Source organism: Antedon mediterranea, chromosome 2 (genome assembly GCF_964355755.1).
Source record: "Antedon mediterranea chromosome 2, ecAntMedi1.1, whole genome shotgun sequence".
NCBI lineage: Eukaryota > Metazoa > Echinodermata > Crinoidea > Comatulida > Antedonidae > Antedon > Antedon mediterranea.
Genome location: NC_092671.1, coordinates 23,041,573 through 23,059,099, shown reverse-complemented (window position 1 = coordinate 23,059,099; position 17,527 = coordinate 23,041,573). Strand labels below are relative to the sequence as shown.

The 17,527-nt window shown below is 34.5% G+C and overlaps 1 protein-coding gene across 3 annotated transcripts in view; it reads left to right on the top strand.

Moving 5' to 3' along the window:
- Positions 1-17,527, top strand: part of LOC140040727 (histone-lysine N-methyltransferase SETDB1-like) — a 373,841-nt gene that overhangs the window by 108,467 nt on the left and 247,847 nt on the right. For all 3 annotated transcript variants that reach the window (XM_072086876.1, XM_072086874.1, XM_072086877.1), the window contains exon 10: positions 69-183. In XM_072086876.1, coding sequence (XP_071942977.1) covers positions 69-183 — 115 coding nt within the window. The remainder of the gene's footprint in view (positions 1-68; positions 184-17,527) is intronic.

Sequence of the window (17,527 nt, the reverse complement as noted above, 5' to 3'; positions counted from 1 at the left end):
AATGCTGCCAAAACAATTCCATTCGTTTTTAATCACTAAAATTGAAATGCAATGATTTATTTTAACAGATGGCTGCTGAGGCTTCACGACTTCGAGGCAAAGTGATACGTGGCACAAGTCATACAGTTGTGAAACGTAATGCTCCTGTTGTTGAATATATTAATGTGGAAACTCCAACATTAGGTATGAAATAATTAAGTGATCATTTAGAATAAAATGATCACCTATAATTGTTATTGTATGAAATCTTTATTATTATTATTGTTATTGTACAAATCTTTATTCTTGGTTATCCGCATTTGGCGGATAACCCCTTGTTAAGCGTCATCTCCACTAAATATCGGACGAAGTGTATCGCGTCTAAAAATAGCAGTCCGTCTGCACGCGACCGTAATTTAATTTATCTCATTAAATTCTAATTTACATATTCATGAGGATTCCAGTTGTAGCCCCGCCCTTCAATACCGACGCAGAAACTTGCGACCGGTCGCGTCTGTACGTTGAACGATTTATCGAACTCTGGTGCGTCCGCTTGCGACTGTTGTGTGATGTCACCGGGTAGCCAGGCAGTCGCGAAACTAGGCTACTTCGATCGTCCGTTCGGGGAACGCGAGGTGTCCCTTTGTACAAATGGTTCAACACTGGGCCCGGCTCCTTGCGGTTTACGCGTGATATATCATGGTCCATCCAGGGACCAAAATACGTAGTTACTTTCCAGGCGAAGTTTACCGACGCGTACTTCGTATACTTTGTATGTACGCTACACAGCAAAAGAGTCCACAAATTTACGATTAACCCTCTCTGTATAGTGGGGTACACCTACAATAAATGTTGTATTACAGGCCTACTGTATAGGCCTACATTTTGTATGACAATTGAACAAGATCGACAAATTCTTCAATAAAAAGTTATATTTAGAGACAAGTTAAATAATATTTTTCGGTTTGTGTCTTGTTTTTATGTGAATATAAATTGTATTTTTGTGATGCCTTTTCTGATTTTTTTTTTTGCCATTCGCCTTTATAAAACAAACATTCATTAACATTATTAAAAATAGTAAACCTTTATTTTGTTAACGCATGTAATATTCTTTACTCCATGGTTAACGTATGACGGATAAATGACACAAGCGTTTTATTAATTTTGTAGTGTGGGATAGCAATTCTAATTACAGTATTAACCTTTTATATTATAATCCTTTTGTATTTCGACACTGTTTATATGAAGCTATTTGACACAGCTGTTAAATTGTTAATTTCAGAAGCCATTGAATTTTCGCTTTGCTTTGGCTTTTGTTACTGACTGCTTATTTTTAATATACATCCTTGTCTAATAAGTTGTGCATTATGTAATAATGCGGGTAGGGTGCATACTTTATTTTACTGTTAACATGATATGTAAGAAAAATAGTACTGTATGAGAAATTGAATTGAATTGAAATTTTATATTTATACTGGGTAACCTCTTCAGTCAAAGACTGGTCTCCCAGAGGGCCCAGTTTGTGATCAGTGGCTGTGATGTACTAATACACCGGGGTAACCCCCTACTCGTCTCGAAAGATGTACTAGGTTCTTTAAAGTGCACACGAGCTAGATATGTACACTGGACCTACGGTTTATAGTCCTTATCCGAGAAGACTCGTTCTACCACCAGAACCATGGAGTGAGTGAGCCTCGAACCCCTGCCGATGTTATGGCTACGTAATTACGGTTCCACTGTCTTAACCGCTCGGCCACTCACTCACTCATGAGAATACCACCCAACAAAAAATCAGCTTTGGAAAAGGCAGTTTTGACGACCTAAAGAGCCAAAAACTGTAGTCATACACACATTTCCCTGTAAATGATAAATAAAAGGTTGAGAACATTTTGCCGTTTTCTTTACTAAAATGGATATCATAATTATAATGCTTTCTCTAGCTTGACAGTTGTCATTGGTGAAAACCATAGAAATATTATAATATGTATATGGTGAAACGTTGGCTGTAATTTACAACTAGTGCGTTCAAATCATAACAATAACTAAAGCAGGGGTCCCAAGTCTACCGCTACTCGCGGTAGTCTACCGCTTTTAGTACCCATCTACCGCGCTACCGCTATCTCGACGTTTTCTACCGCGTTTTAAATTTTTTACCGCATTTTCAAATTTCCCCATATTTTTGGCCAAATTGATTTACGGTTACGCCCAGGCTCAGCCCAGGTCAACAATAGTCAATACAAAAGTGAGGCAGGATGTTGAAACAATGTCTATTCATGCAGTCTCCGTGGTCTATTATTGTATTTTTATTTGTATGCACTGCCTTTGTTAAACCGTAACAATAATATAAACATTCGCGTACCGCACGGTACTACACGCCGGACGTAGAAAAAAAAAAGCGTGCAACCAACCGTGAATCAATCACGTGGTAACCGGAATACGCGATTATCAATTTTGGGAGGATCCAAGTTTTAACTAAATAAACGCTTTGATTATACAGTGGTTGAGACACGTTTTTAATAGTTATTACATTTTTAAACACCCTCATAATTAATGGACTCTACCAATGTTGATCCGCTGCAAAGAACAACAGATCGCACATCGCACGAGGTTGTTGAGGCGGTGTTTTATTTGGTTTTACCATCCATGGAGGTGATTTTACTGTACGATCCGATAATACGAACATGTTAAAATGATTTAAAAGGCATATGGATTCGCCAAGCAAGTAGGCCTACGTTTAATAAAACTTTACCTAAGATTGTCGTAAGCTCTTTTGTTCAAACTTGTTATTTATATAGCAATAATCCACCCGTTCCGGCATGCACGCTAGGCCTCTATTCTATTCTAGCCTAGGCCTACTCCTCGATCGATGTGATTGGTGGGGAATTTCCCAGCGATAAGAAATCGGCGAAATAGCTCATAAACGGCCTACATTTTAATGTTATATCTTTAATGCCAGTGTAATTACGTATGGATAAAACAATATAAAACTCAATGTTTGTCATCTGAAATAATATGTTAACTCGTGTAGCATAAGACGGATTCGGAATAGTTTATTTCGATTGTTTTGGGGTTTTAAAATGGTAGCTAGCTAGGGCCTAGTAGAAGCCCTATGCTAGGCCTGTGCCTAAAAATAATGAGTAAATTCTATTGGGCAATACTATCACGTGTAAATATTGTACATTATGTAATTAAGTTAAATTATTTTATATACTGAATTTTAGTTAAAATACAGTATTTATTTTTTAAATTCTTTGTACTGAGGATGTGTCCATAAAAAAAATAAGAATGTAAAAATAATGATGGATAAACCTATGTAAAAATTAAACCAACTTATGTGTAAATATTGTATATACTGTATGTAACATATTTAGTTAATTAGGAGACGTAAACGACACGCGTGTTGATTTTTGATTCCCCGTGCGTTGACTTTCGACGCCCCGACGAATTGAATGTGGTTCACGACAAAATCTCCTGCGAATGGACTTTTCCAAGTTGGGACCTCTGACTAAAGTATATGTCCCTTATAACATACGATTTCATTCGACATTTGTTTTTTATTTTTGTGTCTTAGTTCTGAGTGTGATTAGGCTAATTGCACAAAAACCTTGTGAATGCGAGTTTGGTGTATATCCAGCTTTTCACAGTTCAAATCCCTGGTTTAAGTCCTGCTGAGAAATTGTTTTCCTTACTAAGGTACTTAGGTAAAAAACGCTCACAAAATCAAAACGCCCAGTCGTTTCAGTTGTTCGAAAAAGCACTGAAAGTCGGAAGAGTCCACTTTAGGCTACATTGTTACAGATACAGTTCCAGTCTCATTGAATTTATTTGTAGCATATCTTTCTTGTCGGCAGCATCATGTTAAATACAAGCAATCACAAACCTTCAAGACTATTGACAAATTTGTTAATTGACACTTCGAGTGAAAACGAAAACTGGCCTCCTGTAAAACGAGCAGTTGTAGACAAATTCCCGCAAATTATTGAAATAGCAAAAAACTTTATTGAAAGAAGTGAATTTGAAGCACATCGACGTCGCCAAAGCACCACCGGACACTGTGGAACTGGTCTGAAAGCGGTTCGGGACCATCTTCTTTACGAAGTACCAACAATATTTTTGATAATTTTTTTCTGTTCCCAATACTATCTTTTTAATTAATTCAGCGAACTGATTCAATTCCCATACAGAATAATATCAATGCAATTAGAAAATACAAACAATATCTTCAAATTAAACAAAGAAACGGATATCTCCGATTGCTAACAAATAATTATATTATTACAATTATTTGTTTATTTGTTTTGTTTGGAGTTTTCCAAAAATCGCAGAAAAGCATCTATTTTAGGGAGGCTTTTACAATGTAACTCTGTTATTATTTAAATTGTTATGGCTGTTTCGGCATTGTTATGTTTAATTAATTACCTAGTTGTTTTAAATTCTTAATCATAAGAAACACCGTCGGCATTGATGTAAAAAAATTTTTAGTGAACTGCTAGGGTTAAGAGATAGGGGAAATTTTCAAAAGCCGGCGACCTGGTACTCAGCAGTCCAAACACAAGAGAATTACTTGTCCAAAAAACTTCATTTTTGTACGAGAGACAAGAGTTATAATTTGTGATTCGTAATTTTAAAATTTAATTAAATTAATTTGATGTATAGGATTTTGATACGAGTAAATTCACCCGCTTGTTGTTTGTGAAGTTTTGACAGGCGTTTATTAAACGATAGGGAACATCTATAGATGATTAAGAACATTAAACATATTGATAATAAATAAAAGGGGATTGTATTGTGTGCAGGAAAACGGAAGCCAACAGAAATAATATAGCGCGGCGGCTATACTCGTAACAGACTGTCGATCGTAATGGAAATAGTTTTTACTGTAAAATGTTCTTAAAGGATTAGCATCACTGTTTGTATGATTTAAAAAAAAAAGTGGATCTCCTAAAATTTATCGGAAAATATTTTGAACTCAGTCGCCATAGTGTATTACACATAAAACCCACACAATGGCCAGTCTCATACCAGATAATATATACAAGTCAATAATAGAGAATAATATTTTTATCTAAAGAGAAAATGGGATTCCAAAACAGGTACAAACGCCGACGATCCGATCGAAATACATGTTGTACAAAAATAATAATAAATAAATTTGTTTTATTTTATGTAAATTTTAAATTATATTTGTTTCAAATTTATTTTGTTGTTACATGTTTATGTCTCGTTATAATGTATTTTTGTGAGGGTCCCTAATGATCAGCTTCGGCTGGATGGACCACCCTCGGTAAAGATTGTTGAAATAAAAATAAATAAATAAAAAAATAACCTACTTGTTATTTCAAAACACATTACACGTCGGCGAAGTCCGATGGCATGCGTGACTGGCGGAACAAACCAAATATTCCCCGCAACAAATATCAAGCTAACAGACCATTTTCCATCGTGCGAAATCAGTTTATTACCTCCCAGGTTTATGCGTACCATTTGAGCGGGGTTGGTGAAATCTGTCCATAATAGGTTACTTTTCTCTCCATATTAGGTTACTTTCTGTCCATAATAGAGACTAGAGGGCGCTGTTGTTTGTCCATAATAGGTAACTTTCATAATTGGCTGTCCAAAATAGGGGATTTTATTGGAGTAGTGCGCCATCCATTGTGTTGTCCATAATATGTGATTTTTTTGGCGTACTCGTACGTACGTAGTTTATTTCGCGAGTAGAAGTAAAACAAATTTGCTTTCTGTTCAGACTTCGAGGCTACCTAGGAGGCCTAATTAGTATAACTATAATTATCTAAGTCTCTCTAGCCTAGGTCTAGGCTAGTCCTGTTAGTTAAGCTACCTCTATAGGCCTACTACTGGCCTAGTATATTTGTTATTGTCCACTAATAATGAAATGTGAGATTTATTCAACAACAAATAATTTAATTTGAACTTAATTTTAGGTTTTGAATGTTAGTACGGATAGACATTACGCAACTTACCATACTATTGCAAGTTTAAATAAATTACCCAACTCACACGTTCTTTTACAAAAATAAAAAATGCCTCATAATACTCTAATATTGAAGAAGTTTTATTTTTTTAAGATAATGAAAATGTAAACTATTATTTTTAATGCATTGGTGTTTCAATGTAATTGTTGTATTTTTTTTTCTTTAGACTTTATTTTGTTTTGTTAACAGTAATAATAAAAATCAACTTTATCAATTTAGTATTGAAAAAGACATCACTGTTCAGCACTTCATTTTGTCATTTTAGGTCCTCCCCTATTTCAAAATCCTGGATCCACATAGCTCAATGACAAATCATCCCAGTCTGAAGTGGATCAACAGCAGCACTTCTCATCCATTTATTATATTGTTGTTTAATTAAATGAATCAATTTTAATGTTTAATAAAAAGAAATACGACATTAAATCAAGTTTACATACACGCAGTGTACAATCAACACCTTTGTTCTGTATTCAGAACAGTTTATTCAAAATCTTAATCACATTAAAAAATACTGAATTATATTAATTTTCAAAGTGTAAAAACATGGTTAAACTACAAGTACAATTTAAAAAATAGCAAAGATAAATAAAATACACCATAATTATTATGTTTATTACTATAATTATTGATCGATGATGATATGATCAAAGTTAGTATGTTGAAGTGATGTACTTTTTCATTTCAGCAGCATACTATATATGAGCAGAATATCAAACATCTGTATGCCTATAATAAAAAAAGGAAATATTTAAATACTATAATAATGTTTAAGTATTGTATAATGCAATCTTAGTAATGCTGTATGGTGGGACACAGTTTTGTTTAAATATTTTATTGCATTTAAAAAAAAGATATGTAGGATTGTTTCACTAAATTTAAGTTTATACCAGTCAGAGTCAATTATTACCACTAGATGGTACGCTCGCTTACCATCTAGTTCGTGCCCACAGATGGTTCTCGAATACATAGTAATTTCAGCGTAAAAAAACTGGCGATTTCAAATGTACGTACGGCAGGACTATAAAACATTGTCGTTTACAGCAACAACTAAAAAGACCCAATGATTTATGTAGTCAACCAAAATTAGCACCTAGAAACTTGTCACAAAATGAGTCGAAATTAGTTATTTGAACTCATTTAAACAAACCCAATTTTGTTAAATTATTCTTTATATTTCTTTATTATCCAATCAGTAACGAAATATTTTTTTTATATGCCTATAAATAATATACCACTAAATAGAGTAAAACATTTCCGATTTAATAATTTATTAAAACTGTCACTGTCTCATGGTCGATTGAAATAGTAAAGTACATTTAAAGACCACTAATACGTTTATATTTTTGTAATTATTAATTAATACAAACATTGAGAAACAATTAATTATATTATTATGTGTTTATAATCTAAAAGTAGGAGCTACCCACACTCACAGTGATAACGTTTATTAGTATATTTGTTTATATTATATCTAACAGTATCAACACACTTTTGATTCAAATGGCGATCAAAAGTGGTTAATACCTATTTGCAGTATTGTATAGCATTACAATACTATTTCTGTTTATTCTCCAAGGGTCTATAAATTTACCTACTTGTGTTAAACCATGGAGGTATGCAATAATTTGGAATGTTCCATTCATTGCAAATCAATACATTTCTATAAACGTATATTAAATCTATCAAAATAGTATTTTTTAAAGAAAATCGGCCTGTCTTCAACATTATGATGCTGTACTCGAGCTGTTCAAACGGTTTTCAGTCATTAAAAACAGTTATCGTAGGAGGAGATAGGAAAATGCGAAGCATCCTCGTATTATTGTATGCGGGTATTTTTCACGATGGACATGTATTAGACAGTGTATACCACGATCGGAAAACATCCCTATTTGGGGCAAATCGTTGAACCTAAATTCGTTATCTAACTTAATTTAATTAGTAAACAGGGTTACATCAGGTGGTTAAAATCAGTACCGAAAGTACGAACCAACTTTATATACCATCGAGTAAAAATTCTAGAAGTAAGGCGCGATTTACCGAATTTTTCCCTTACGTAAATTTATATATAGATACTCACTATATGAAAACTGAAATTAAATGTTTTAAAGATAAAGTCTTTATTGAATGAATGCTTTAATAAAATAACATTTAATTAAAATTTTTAAATATTTTCTGCATGAATTTGTTAGTGGATTTATCTATTCTTTGTACAGTGATTGTAATGTTTATAATGGAAATAAAAAAGAAATATCTACTTTTAATTTTTTAGCAATTCAAATGAATAGAACATTTCAAATCAGAATGTTAAAAATTAATTTTCATGTATTGTCATTAAGGTTTTTTACTACGGTACTGACAATATTCAGTTGGTCTCTCTGAAAATGTTTGACTAAATTGTATCCTTCTTTTTGAGATTACTTTTGCAAACAAATACTTTTCTAAATAGGCTCCTTCTGGGGATTTTACAGTATCTTGGTCATATTGATCCGAGCAAGCTCGACGCAGTAGTAGTAGTGGTCATATTGAAAAATCTTCTAAAAGAAGATGTAGGTCTAGTGGGTTATATGTAAAGTATTTTTTCTTCAATTGTAGGTTGGGCCTATCTGTTACTTACCCTAGTTAATAGAAATGTGCATGCTACTGTATTAAAACATTGATCAGAAGATACACTGTACACAATCTGTAATACATGCAGAAAATATGGGAAAACAATTGAGATTTAAATAGATGACATAATAACATATACCGTAACGATAGCTCTGGTTCTACTATACTGCCAACCTACTAACTGTCCGAACTGTCTGAATAAGACTCATTCATTCACAAAATAATAAAAAAAACAAACATTTTAATAGGTCAACTAGCAATCTAGATTTGAAGACAAACTACCAATAGGTCTAGTAGACTAGGCTAGTAGTAACTGATTTCGGTCTTCAAAGTATAGTAGTAGCGGTGCAGGTGGTAGTGGTATTAGTAAAAATACTGTATAGTGACTAGTCCGCCAGACCTGACCTGCAGTTAGGCAGTATAGTTACGAGTAAAATAGTATGTTAGTCTGTAAAATATTCATATTAAAAAAATAAAAAAACAAAAAAATAGATGAGGATAGGCCTAGTTGTTTGTAGTAGGAAACCTATCTACCTAATATGGAGCCCATGTCATTTGTATTCCTACTGTAGCAGGGAGGTACCTCCTACTGTAGCAGGGAGGTACCCCCTGCTGTAAGCTAGGCCTAGAAAAAAATATCTCACTTTTCATTGGTAGACAATAAATAACAAATGGACTCTAGCTAGGCCTAGGCTAGGCTAGTTTCTACAGATGATGGATACTTTTTCAAGCCCTGAATGAAAAAAAAAAAATCTTCAAATTTTTACACACAAATATTGTACACGTTTTAAATGTCTGTTGATTAGACATACCTGGCATAGCACCGCATACGTGGTTTTGTAAACCTCTAATGTAGACACCATCTCTTTCGATCACGGTTGCCCTACACGTCAAGTTCCTGTTCCGAACGCAGCACCTCCATGTTATATTGTTAGGTCGGCGTCTATCCACTTTCTTGGTGTATTGATAGCCATCGCTGCTTGTCAATGTGTCCTGAAGAAGAAGAAGAATAAAATTTAAAGACGTTCACATAGGTTTAAATCACTGGGACTAGAAAGTATGTAGCGACTGAAACAATGATATTGAAAACAATTTGTTTGAGTGTTGTTGTTTTATTTTGGGACATATTTGAATTGATTGAATTTTAAATTATCACGTACATTGGACATGCATGTATGCCGTGTTTGATACATCAAATAATTATTAAAAAATAGAACAAAATAATGTAACATTACCTTTCCACGGATTGATGTGGTTTCGAGAATCTTAAAAGTAACCTCATCCTCTACACCAACTGGAATGTCTGGATTTGGTACTCGATATGGGTTTGCTAAGTTTTGTTCCTCAACAACTGCAGGCTCTTCAAATGCTCCAAGGTCTCCAGCAAAGACATCAAGTTGGGCTGCAGGTTCCTCCGGAACAGGTCGCACACATTCATTACACGTCCAATCAATGTAGCCGTCGCGGATACCAGCACCGCAAGTTCGATGTTGCCACCGTTGGCACTCCTCGCAAAAAACAGCCGCCTGACGATGATTAACAGGTTCTCTACACTGGATACATTCGTTCATTTTTGTTGCAGTCGAAGATAAATCAGTTTGAAAGTGAACATGTACGTACTAGCACCCCCCATTTTATACAGAGAGTAGACAATTATTTGCGCAACTATTGTGTGCCTTTCGCAAAGGACACTTTTTACTATTGACACAAAATTACCTTTGATTTACGCATCTTCCGACTTTTTGGTTTACGAAAAGCAACCGAACATTATGTTTTGTTTTATTGTTTTATTATATTATGCATTAAATCAAAGCCTCAAAGACAAATGACCATTTATCCTATATGATGTATTGTTTCTATAATGAATGAAATCAAAGCATCATCACAAAGACATACTTTCTTTTTGTTCAATATTGTTGTTTTGATTTGTTTGTGATTAGCACAATATAGGGGATTAGTATTATTTGTTTTGTAGAAAGTATGCACGCATTTTGATGATGCCGTTGTGTTGACTGCATTTTCTAAGTAGATTGAATCAACGCAAAGATACACATATCATTTTAAATCATTTATTTCGTTTTTTATTAAACTAATTATATAATATAGCAGTATATACCTTGTACTGTAATAAATGTAACTCATTCAGTATTAATTCACATTTAAACATAAAACGAAATATATTGTACTATTCGATTTATTTTATATATAAAGCTGGCTAACTGTTTAAAAATATTATTTGTGACACTCTTAAATACAGTATTTTATTTTCGAATCAAAATAACTACATCATAAAAACATCGTTAACTTGAAATTATATTATAATATAGCAGTATATAAATTGTACTGTAATAATATAGTAACTCATTCAGTATTAACATTAAAACATAAAACGAAATATATTGTACTATTCGATTTATTTTATACTAGCAATTATACCCGCCCCAGGGCGGGTTTCAAAATTAGTTTACAGCCTTCTCAGTACATAACACCCGACGCCAGTATCTGTCTATATTCACCAACCTCCACCCCTCTTCAATAACACCCCATACTCTTTCTTAAAAACAAATTCTTCCCAGTGATGGACAAATTAAATTCAACCTAAGCTTCGAATTGAGAGGAGTATGCATAGCTACGATGGGTCTAATAATGGTTGAAGTACGTTGTAAATTGTGTAAATGAATAGGTGTCATATTGGCAGATAATTAAAATATGTAATTTAGATACTGCGGTCCCCCAGCCTTCTTTCTCCTTTCACGACCCCAGCCAACATCAACAAACCTTAACTCCTCCCCTGGACAGTTCAAATTTAGTAACTTTTCCTAGTACAATCCAATCATATAGGCTACTTCATTACGCTAGTATTTTCGCTCCTCCTCCCCCTACAAACACACCCCAGATACACTGGGTGATGTGTTGAAGCCGGTTCCAGTAAAAATTATGTTATTATCACTCCCAACCCATAATCCCTCAGCTGCAGTTTAAAACATTCCAAATACATTTTCGGTCATGGTGATAGGCCTACATGCCCACCCCAAACTCCCATCCGCTTCCCAGGGATGATTAAATACTTTAACATTTTCCAACCACAATTCTGGTGTAAGCAAAATCCCCACTATCCCCTGAACCCAAACCCTATCTCCCAACCCCACTCTCCCACAATTGACGTTTTTTCCTTGGAGGATTGGTGATGTAGTTCAACACAGTAACAGTAAACAACATGTGTTTCACACAGGTATGGATGTCAGTAAATAAATAAATTAATAATAAATTGAATAGGTGTCATATTGGTTAATTGGTTTTAACATTAGTGTAAAGCCTTCTCAGAATACCCGACGCCAGTAGGCCTACCTCACTATACTTACCCACCCCTCTTCAATAACACCCCACACTCTTTTTTAAAAAAAAATTCTTCCCAGTACAAATTCAATTCAACTGTGTAAATAAATAGGTTTCATATTGGCTGATAATTAAAATATCTAATTTTGATACTGCGGCCCCCTAGCCTTCTTTCTCCTCTCGCCATCCAAGCCACAATCAACAAACCTTAACTCCTCCCCTGGACAGTTCAAATGTAGTAACTTTTCCTATTACAATTCCAATCATATAGGCTACTTCATTACGGCAGCATTTTCGGTCCTCCTCCTACTTCAATCACACCCCAGATACTGGGTAACGTGTTTAAGAAGGTTCCAATAAAAATTATTTTAGCCATCTCCCAACCCATAATCCCTCAGTGGCAGTTTTCATAAGTAGTTTAAAACATTCCCAATACAGTTTCGGTCTTGGTGATAAGCCTACATCCCCACCCCAGCCCCTTTCCAGGGATAATTAAAATACTTTAACATTTTGCAACCACAATTGCGATCATTTTGATACCCCATGGTTACATGCAGAAACAGAAATTTGTAAAACGAACAAACATCGAAAGTCCGCCATTTTGACCATGCATTGTGGCCCCTAACTTGGATCCTAGATGGCGGATGATGTTCAAATATAGTAGTTGAACACAGTAACAGTAAACAACATGTGTATGTTCACACAGGTATGGATGTCTGTAATGAGACAACCCAAGAGACCGATACATAGCTGGATATGGTTAAAGTACTTTGCTAAATGTGTAAATGAATAGGTGTCATATTGGTTAATGATTAAAATATGTATATCTATATCTATATTTCTCCAAAAGCCTTCCTGAGGATAATTTAAATACTGTAAAACATTTGCAGTATAATTTTACAATTCGATAGCCTACAACCCCGAGCCCAAGCAAAAATGACATCACAAACCACCCCACCCCCCTCCCAACCCTCCCACAAAAAACCCCAGGACTCGGGGAATTGTTGTAATGTAGTTTAAAACCTTCCCGGTTCAATTGCGATCATTTTGATACCCCATATGTATGGTTACATGCGGAAACAGAAATTTGTATAACGAACAAACATCGAATATGGGGGTTTTGACCACATTTTGGGCCCTAACTTGGATCCTAGGTGGCGGATGATGTTGAAATATAGCTTAGAACATTCCCGGTACAATTGCGGTCATTTTGATACCCCATATGTAAGATTATGTGCAGTAACAAAAATTTGTATAACAAACAAACAGACAAACAAACAAACAGACAAACTCTCTCACTTATAATATAGATATAAAGCTGGCTAACTGTTTAAAAATATTATTTGTGACACTCTTAAATACAGTATTTTATTTTCGAATCAAAATAAATACATCATAAAAACATCGTTAACTTGAAATTATATTATAATTAAGCAGTATATAAATTGTACTGTAACTAGATGGCACGCTCGCTTCGCTCGCGTACCATCTAGGTCGTGCCCACAGATGGTTCTCGAATACACAGTATTTCCAGCGAGAAAAAAATGGAGATTTCAAATGTACTTCAAATGCAGGACTATAATACATTGTCGTTTACCGAAACGAATAAATATACACAATGATTTATGTAGTCAACCAAAATTAGCACCCTGGGAATTACTTCCGAGAGAGAAACAAAATGAGTCAAATTTTTTTATTTGGACTCATTTAAACAAACCCAATTTGTGTTTTGTATGTAACATTAAGGGTTGAGGGATGGGGGAAGAAGATAGGTACAAAGAGGAAACATTTTAAAATATATTCTTATCCACTCAGTAACGAAATATTGTTTTTAATGTTTTATAGGCCTATAAATAATATACCACTAAATACAGTAAAACATTTACGATTTAATACGGTACTTTGTTAAAACTCTCACTGTCATAGTCGATTGAAATAGTAAAGTACATGTAACGATACACCACTACGACGTTTATATATTTTTAAATTATTAATTAATACAAACGTTGAGAAGCAACTGTCAGTAATAACGTTTATTTATTTGTATATTATATGTTTATAATCTAACAGTAGGGCCTACCCACACTCACAGTAATAAAGTTTATTTGTATATATTTTTATATTACATCTAACAGTACCAACACTCACAGTAAGAAATTTGCGATTCAAATTGCGATCAAAAGTGGTTAATACCTTAACATTATTGTACAGCATTGCAATACTATTTATGTTTATTCTCCAAGGGGGCCCATAAATCTAAATCTATACCTCTATGGTTAAACCAAATAATTTGGAATGTTTATTTGTATATTATATGTTTATAATCTAACAGTAGGGCCTACCCACACTCACAGTAATAAAGTTTATTTGTATATATTTTTATATTACATCTAACAGTACCAACACTCACAGTAAGAAATTTGCGATTCAAATTGCGATCAAAAGTGGTTTTAACCATTAAAATACCTTAACAGTATTGTACGTCAAATACTATTTATGTTTATTCTCCAAAAAAAACGTATATTAAATGTATCAAAATAGTATTTTTTAAAGAAAATCGGCCTGTCTTCAACATTATGATGCTGTACTCGAACTGTTCAACCGGTTTTCAGCTATTAAAAACAATTATCGTAGGAGGAGATAGGAAAATGCGAAGCCTCCTCGCATTTTTGTGGCGGGTATTTTTCAAGATGGACATCCATTAGACAGTGTATACCACGATCGGAAAACACCCCTATTTGGGGCAAATCGTTGAACCTAAATTCGTTTTAATCGTCAATAACTAATTATCTAACTTAATTTAATTAGTAAACAGGGTTACATCAGGTGGTTAAAATCAGTACCGAAAGTACGAACCAACTTTATATACCATCGAGTAAAAATTCTAGAAGTAAGGCGCGATTTACCGAATTTTGCCCTTACGTAAATTTATATATAGATAATATAGTAACTCATTCACAGTATTAATTAACATTAAAACATAAAACGAAATATATTGTACTATTCGATTTATTTTATATATAAAGCTGGCTAACTGTTTAAAAATTTTATTTGAGACACTCTCAAATACAGTACTTTATTATCGAATCAAAATAAATACATCATAAAAACATCGTTAACTTTAAAGCCTGTGTTGTACACGTCGTCACTATTACACTATCATAACGGGCACTTTTGGCGCTCCATACAATATCGTGTTCTGTAACCGGCGGCCGAGGTTTTCGGCGGCCGAGATGGACCTAAGCCGTAGGAGTCCTAGGCCTGAGGTAGCCTAACTAACAGGTATAGGCCTAGCCTAGTGCCTAGGCCCTAGAGGCTAGAGAGACTTAAAGAATTATATTAATTAGGCCTTCTACTAGGCCTAGGCCTCGAAATCTGAAGAGAAGCAAATTAGTATTAACTATTACTTCTACTCGCAAAATAAACTACGAACGTACAAGTACGCCAACAAAATCACCTATTATGGACAAAAAGTCACCTATTTTGGACAGCCAATTATAAAAGTAACCTATTATGGACAGATTTCACCAACCCTTGTACCATTTCGGGACTTACTATCTCAAGTAGTACGAGAGAAATTCATGACATACAGTACATTGAACATTTAATAACGTAGCTTGATAAAAAGATGTTGGCTAAACGAAAATAGCATGTTTCTAGTTTAGTTATGTAGGGCTTGCACTGAAACGTCTATTTTAGGTACCCCACCTGGGTATAAATCGAGTTAATCGTAAATTTATAAATTTGAACTAGATCGTAAACATAATTCGTACTCCTTTGCTGTGTAGCGCCTGATGGAAAGTAACTACGCATTTTGGTCCCTGGATGGAACATGATATATCACGCGTAAACCGCCAATGTTGAACGATTCCCACAAAGGGACACCGCTAGACAAGTGCGTTCCTACAAAAATCTAGGTCGCAATCCGGCGAGGGTGGTCGGAGTCAAACGCAGCAGTGTGTCATTGACGGTTATCAATCACATGTTCTACAGTACACAGTACACGAAAGCTATCGCAACTGGACGAAGTAAGTCGAAGTTGGTCATGTTGACTGTTGTTACACACAATTGTGCGTGATCAAAAGGTCAAATCAAATGTTAGAAAGCCGACACAAGGAAGCGAAGCAGCCGTATTGAGGTATTTATTATTTGTTTGCCTTACTACGTATATTTGTTGATTAAAGTCAGACAAGTCAAGGGGCCCGTCTGGGCGCCGTGGGTCGCGATCAAGCGAAGTTCCATAACAACAACTTGAAATCAGTCAACCACATAATGAGGGGCGGAGCTATTCATGGACGCACTAAAACGGAATAATTGTGAATAATCGGTAGTCCCTCGGACGCAACATTTTAACTGCGTCCAGAAGGATGTCACAATACAATAGATATCGCGACCAGCTGCAGTACAATCCGTCCGATATTTAGTGGAGATGACGCCGTATTGTCATGATCTTTTTTTTTCTTTTCTATCTTATTCTTTCCAGGAATTTTGTCCGCAGCGTATCCCTAATTCTTGTTAACATAAGAATGTATAACTTTGTCAGAAGATTAAACTCTATCTGTAGATGTGCAAGAAACTTCGTTATATGACTGTATGGTTGCGCAGCAGCAGTGATTTTATGAATTTCGCCTATTTAACATAGATTGAAAACCATATAACAATTTAAATTGAAACTTAGCAAAATTGTAATTTTTATCATGCGCTAACTTCCTGTGGAAAAAAAATGGCATGTTTCACAGATCATTACACACACACATGCGTTTAACAATTTAAATTGCGAAAAATCAATTTCAAATCAATTTTCTTTGCATTTCGTGTCACTTCAACTTCAACGTGAGCGCAAATTTGTACGCGCTCAGTGCGCACATAGCACTGAAAACATATTTTTACTTGTAGTAATCATCAACTTTTTAAAAACAATTTTTACTTTAAATCACATCATATGAGCACTTTGAATTTGGACAATTCACGCACGTTTTTGATGAGAATTTCAATGTGAGCGCATACTTTCTAAACTACATTTTGAAGTTTATTTTTATTACATATTCTGGAAATAGATGAGTTGTAGATATCGGATCATACATCAATATGGCAAACCGGACATTGTGACGTCATCGTATGGCCACTCGAATATAAAATATAGGATTTTTGTCTCTTTCTCCATAGCTCATCACATTTAATAGAGCGTGTCTCCACTTATCTGTGTTCCAATTTCCCCATATTCTGATATTGTCTAGGTTAATCAATTATCTTTCGCTAAAAAATTTGTATATGACCAGTTGAATTATAAAAGTCGTATTTTCATATTTTGTATCATAGTTCAAAGAATTTCTTCAACACGTTAATATGTTGTTGCTCAGATAATTCCCTATAAAACGGCAGGCTACAGTATAACCGGTACTGCTATAAATTTGTTTTCATCTTACCTTAATGGAAGAACTTACTCCATTGAAATCAATTATACAATGTCTGATCCAGTTGCTATTGATTCTGCCGTCCCTCAAAAGAAAAGAATGTGAAGGGGCTGTGAATAAGTTTGAAACTTGCATCGCCGAAATAAAATTATGGTACACACATAACATGGTTGTACTGAATGCTGCCAAGACTGAATT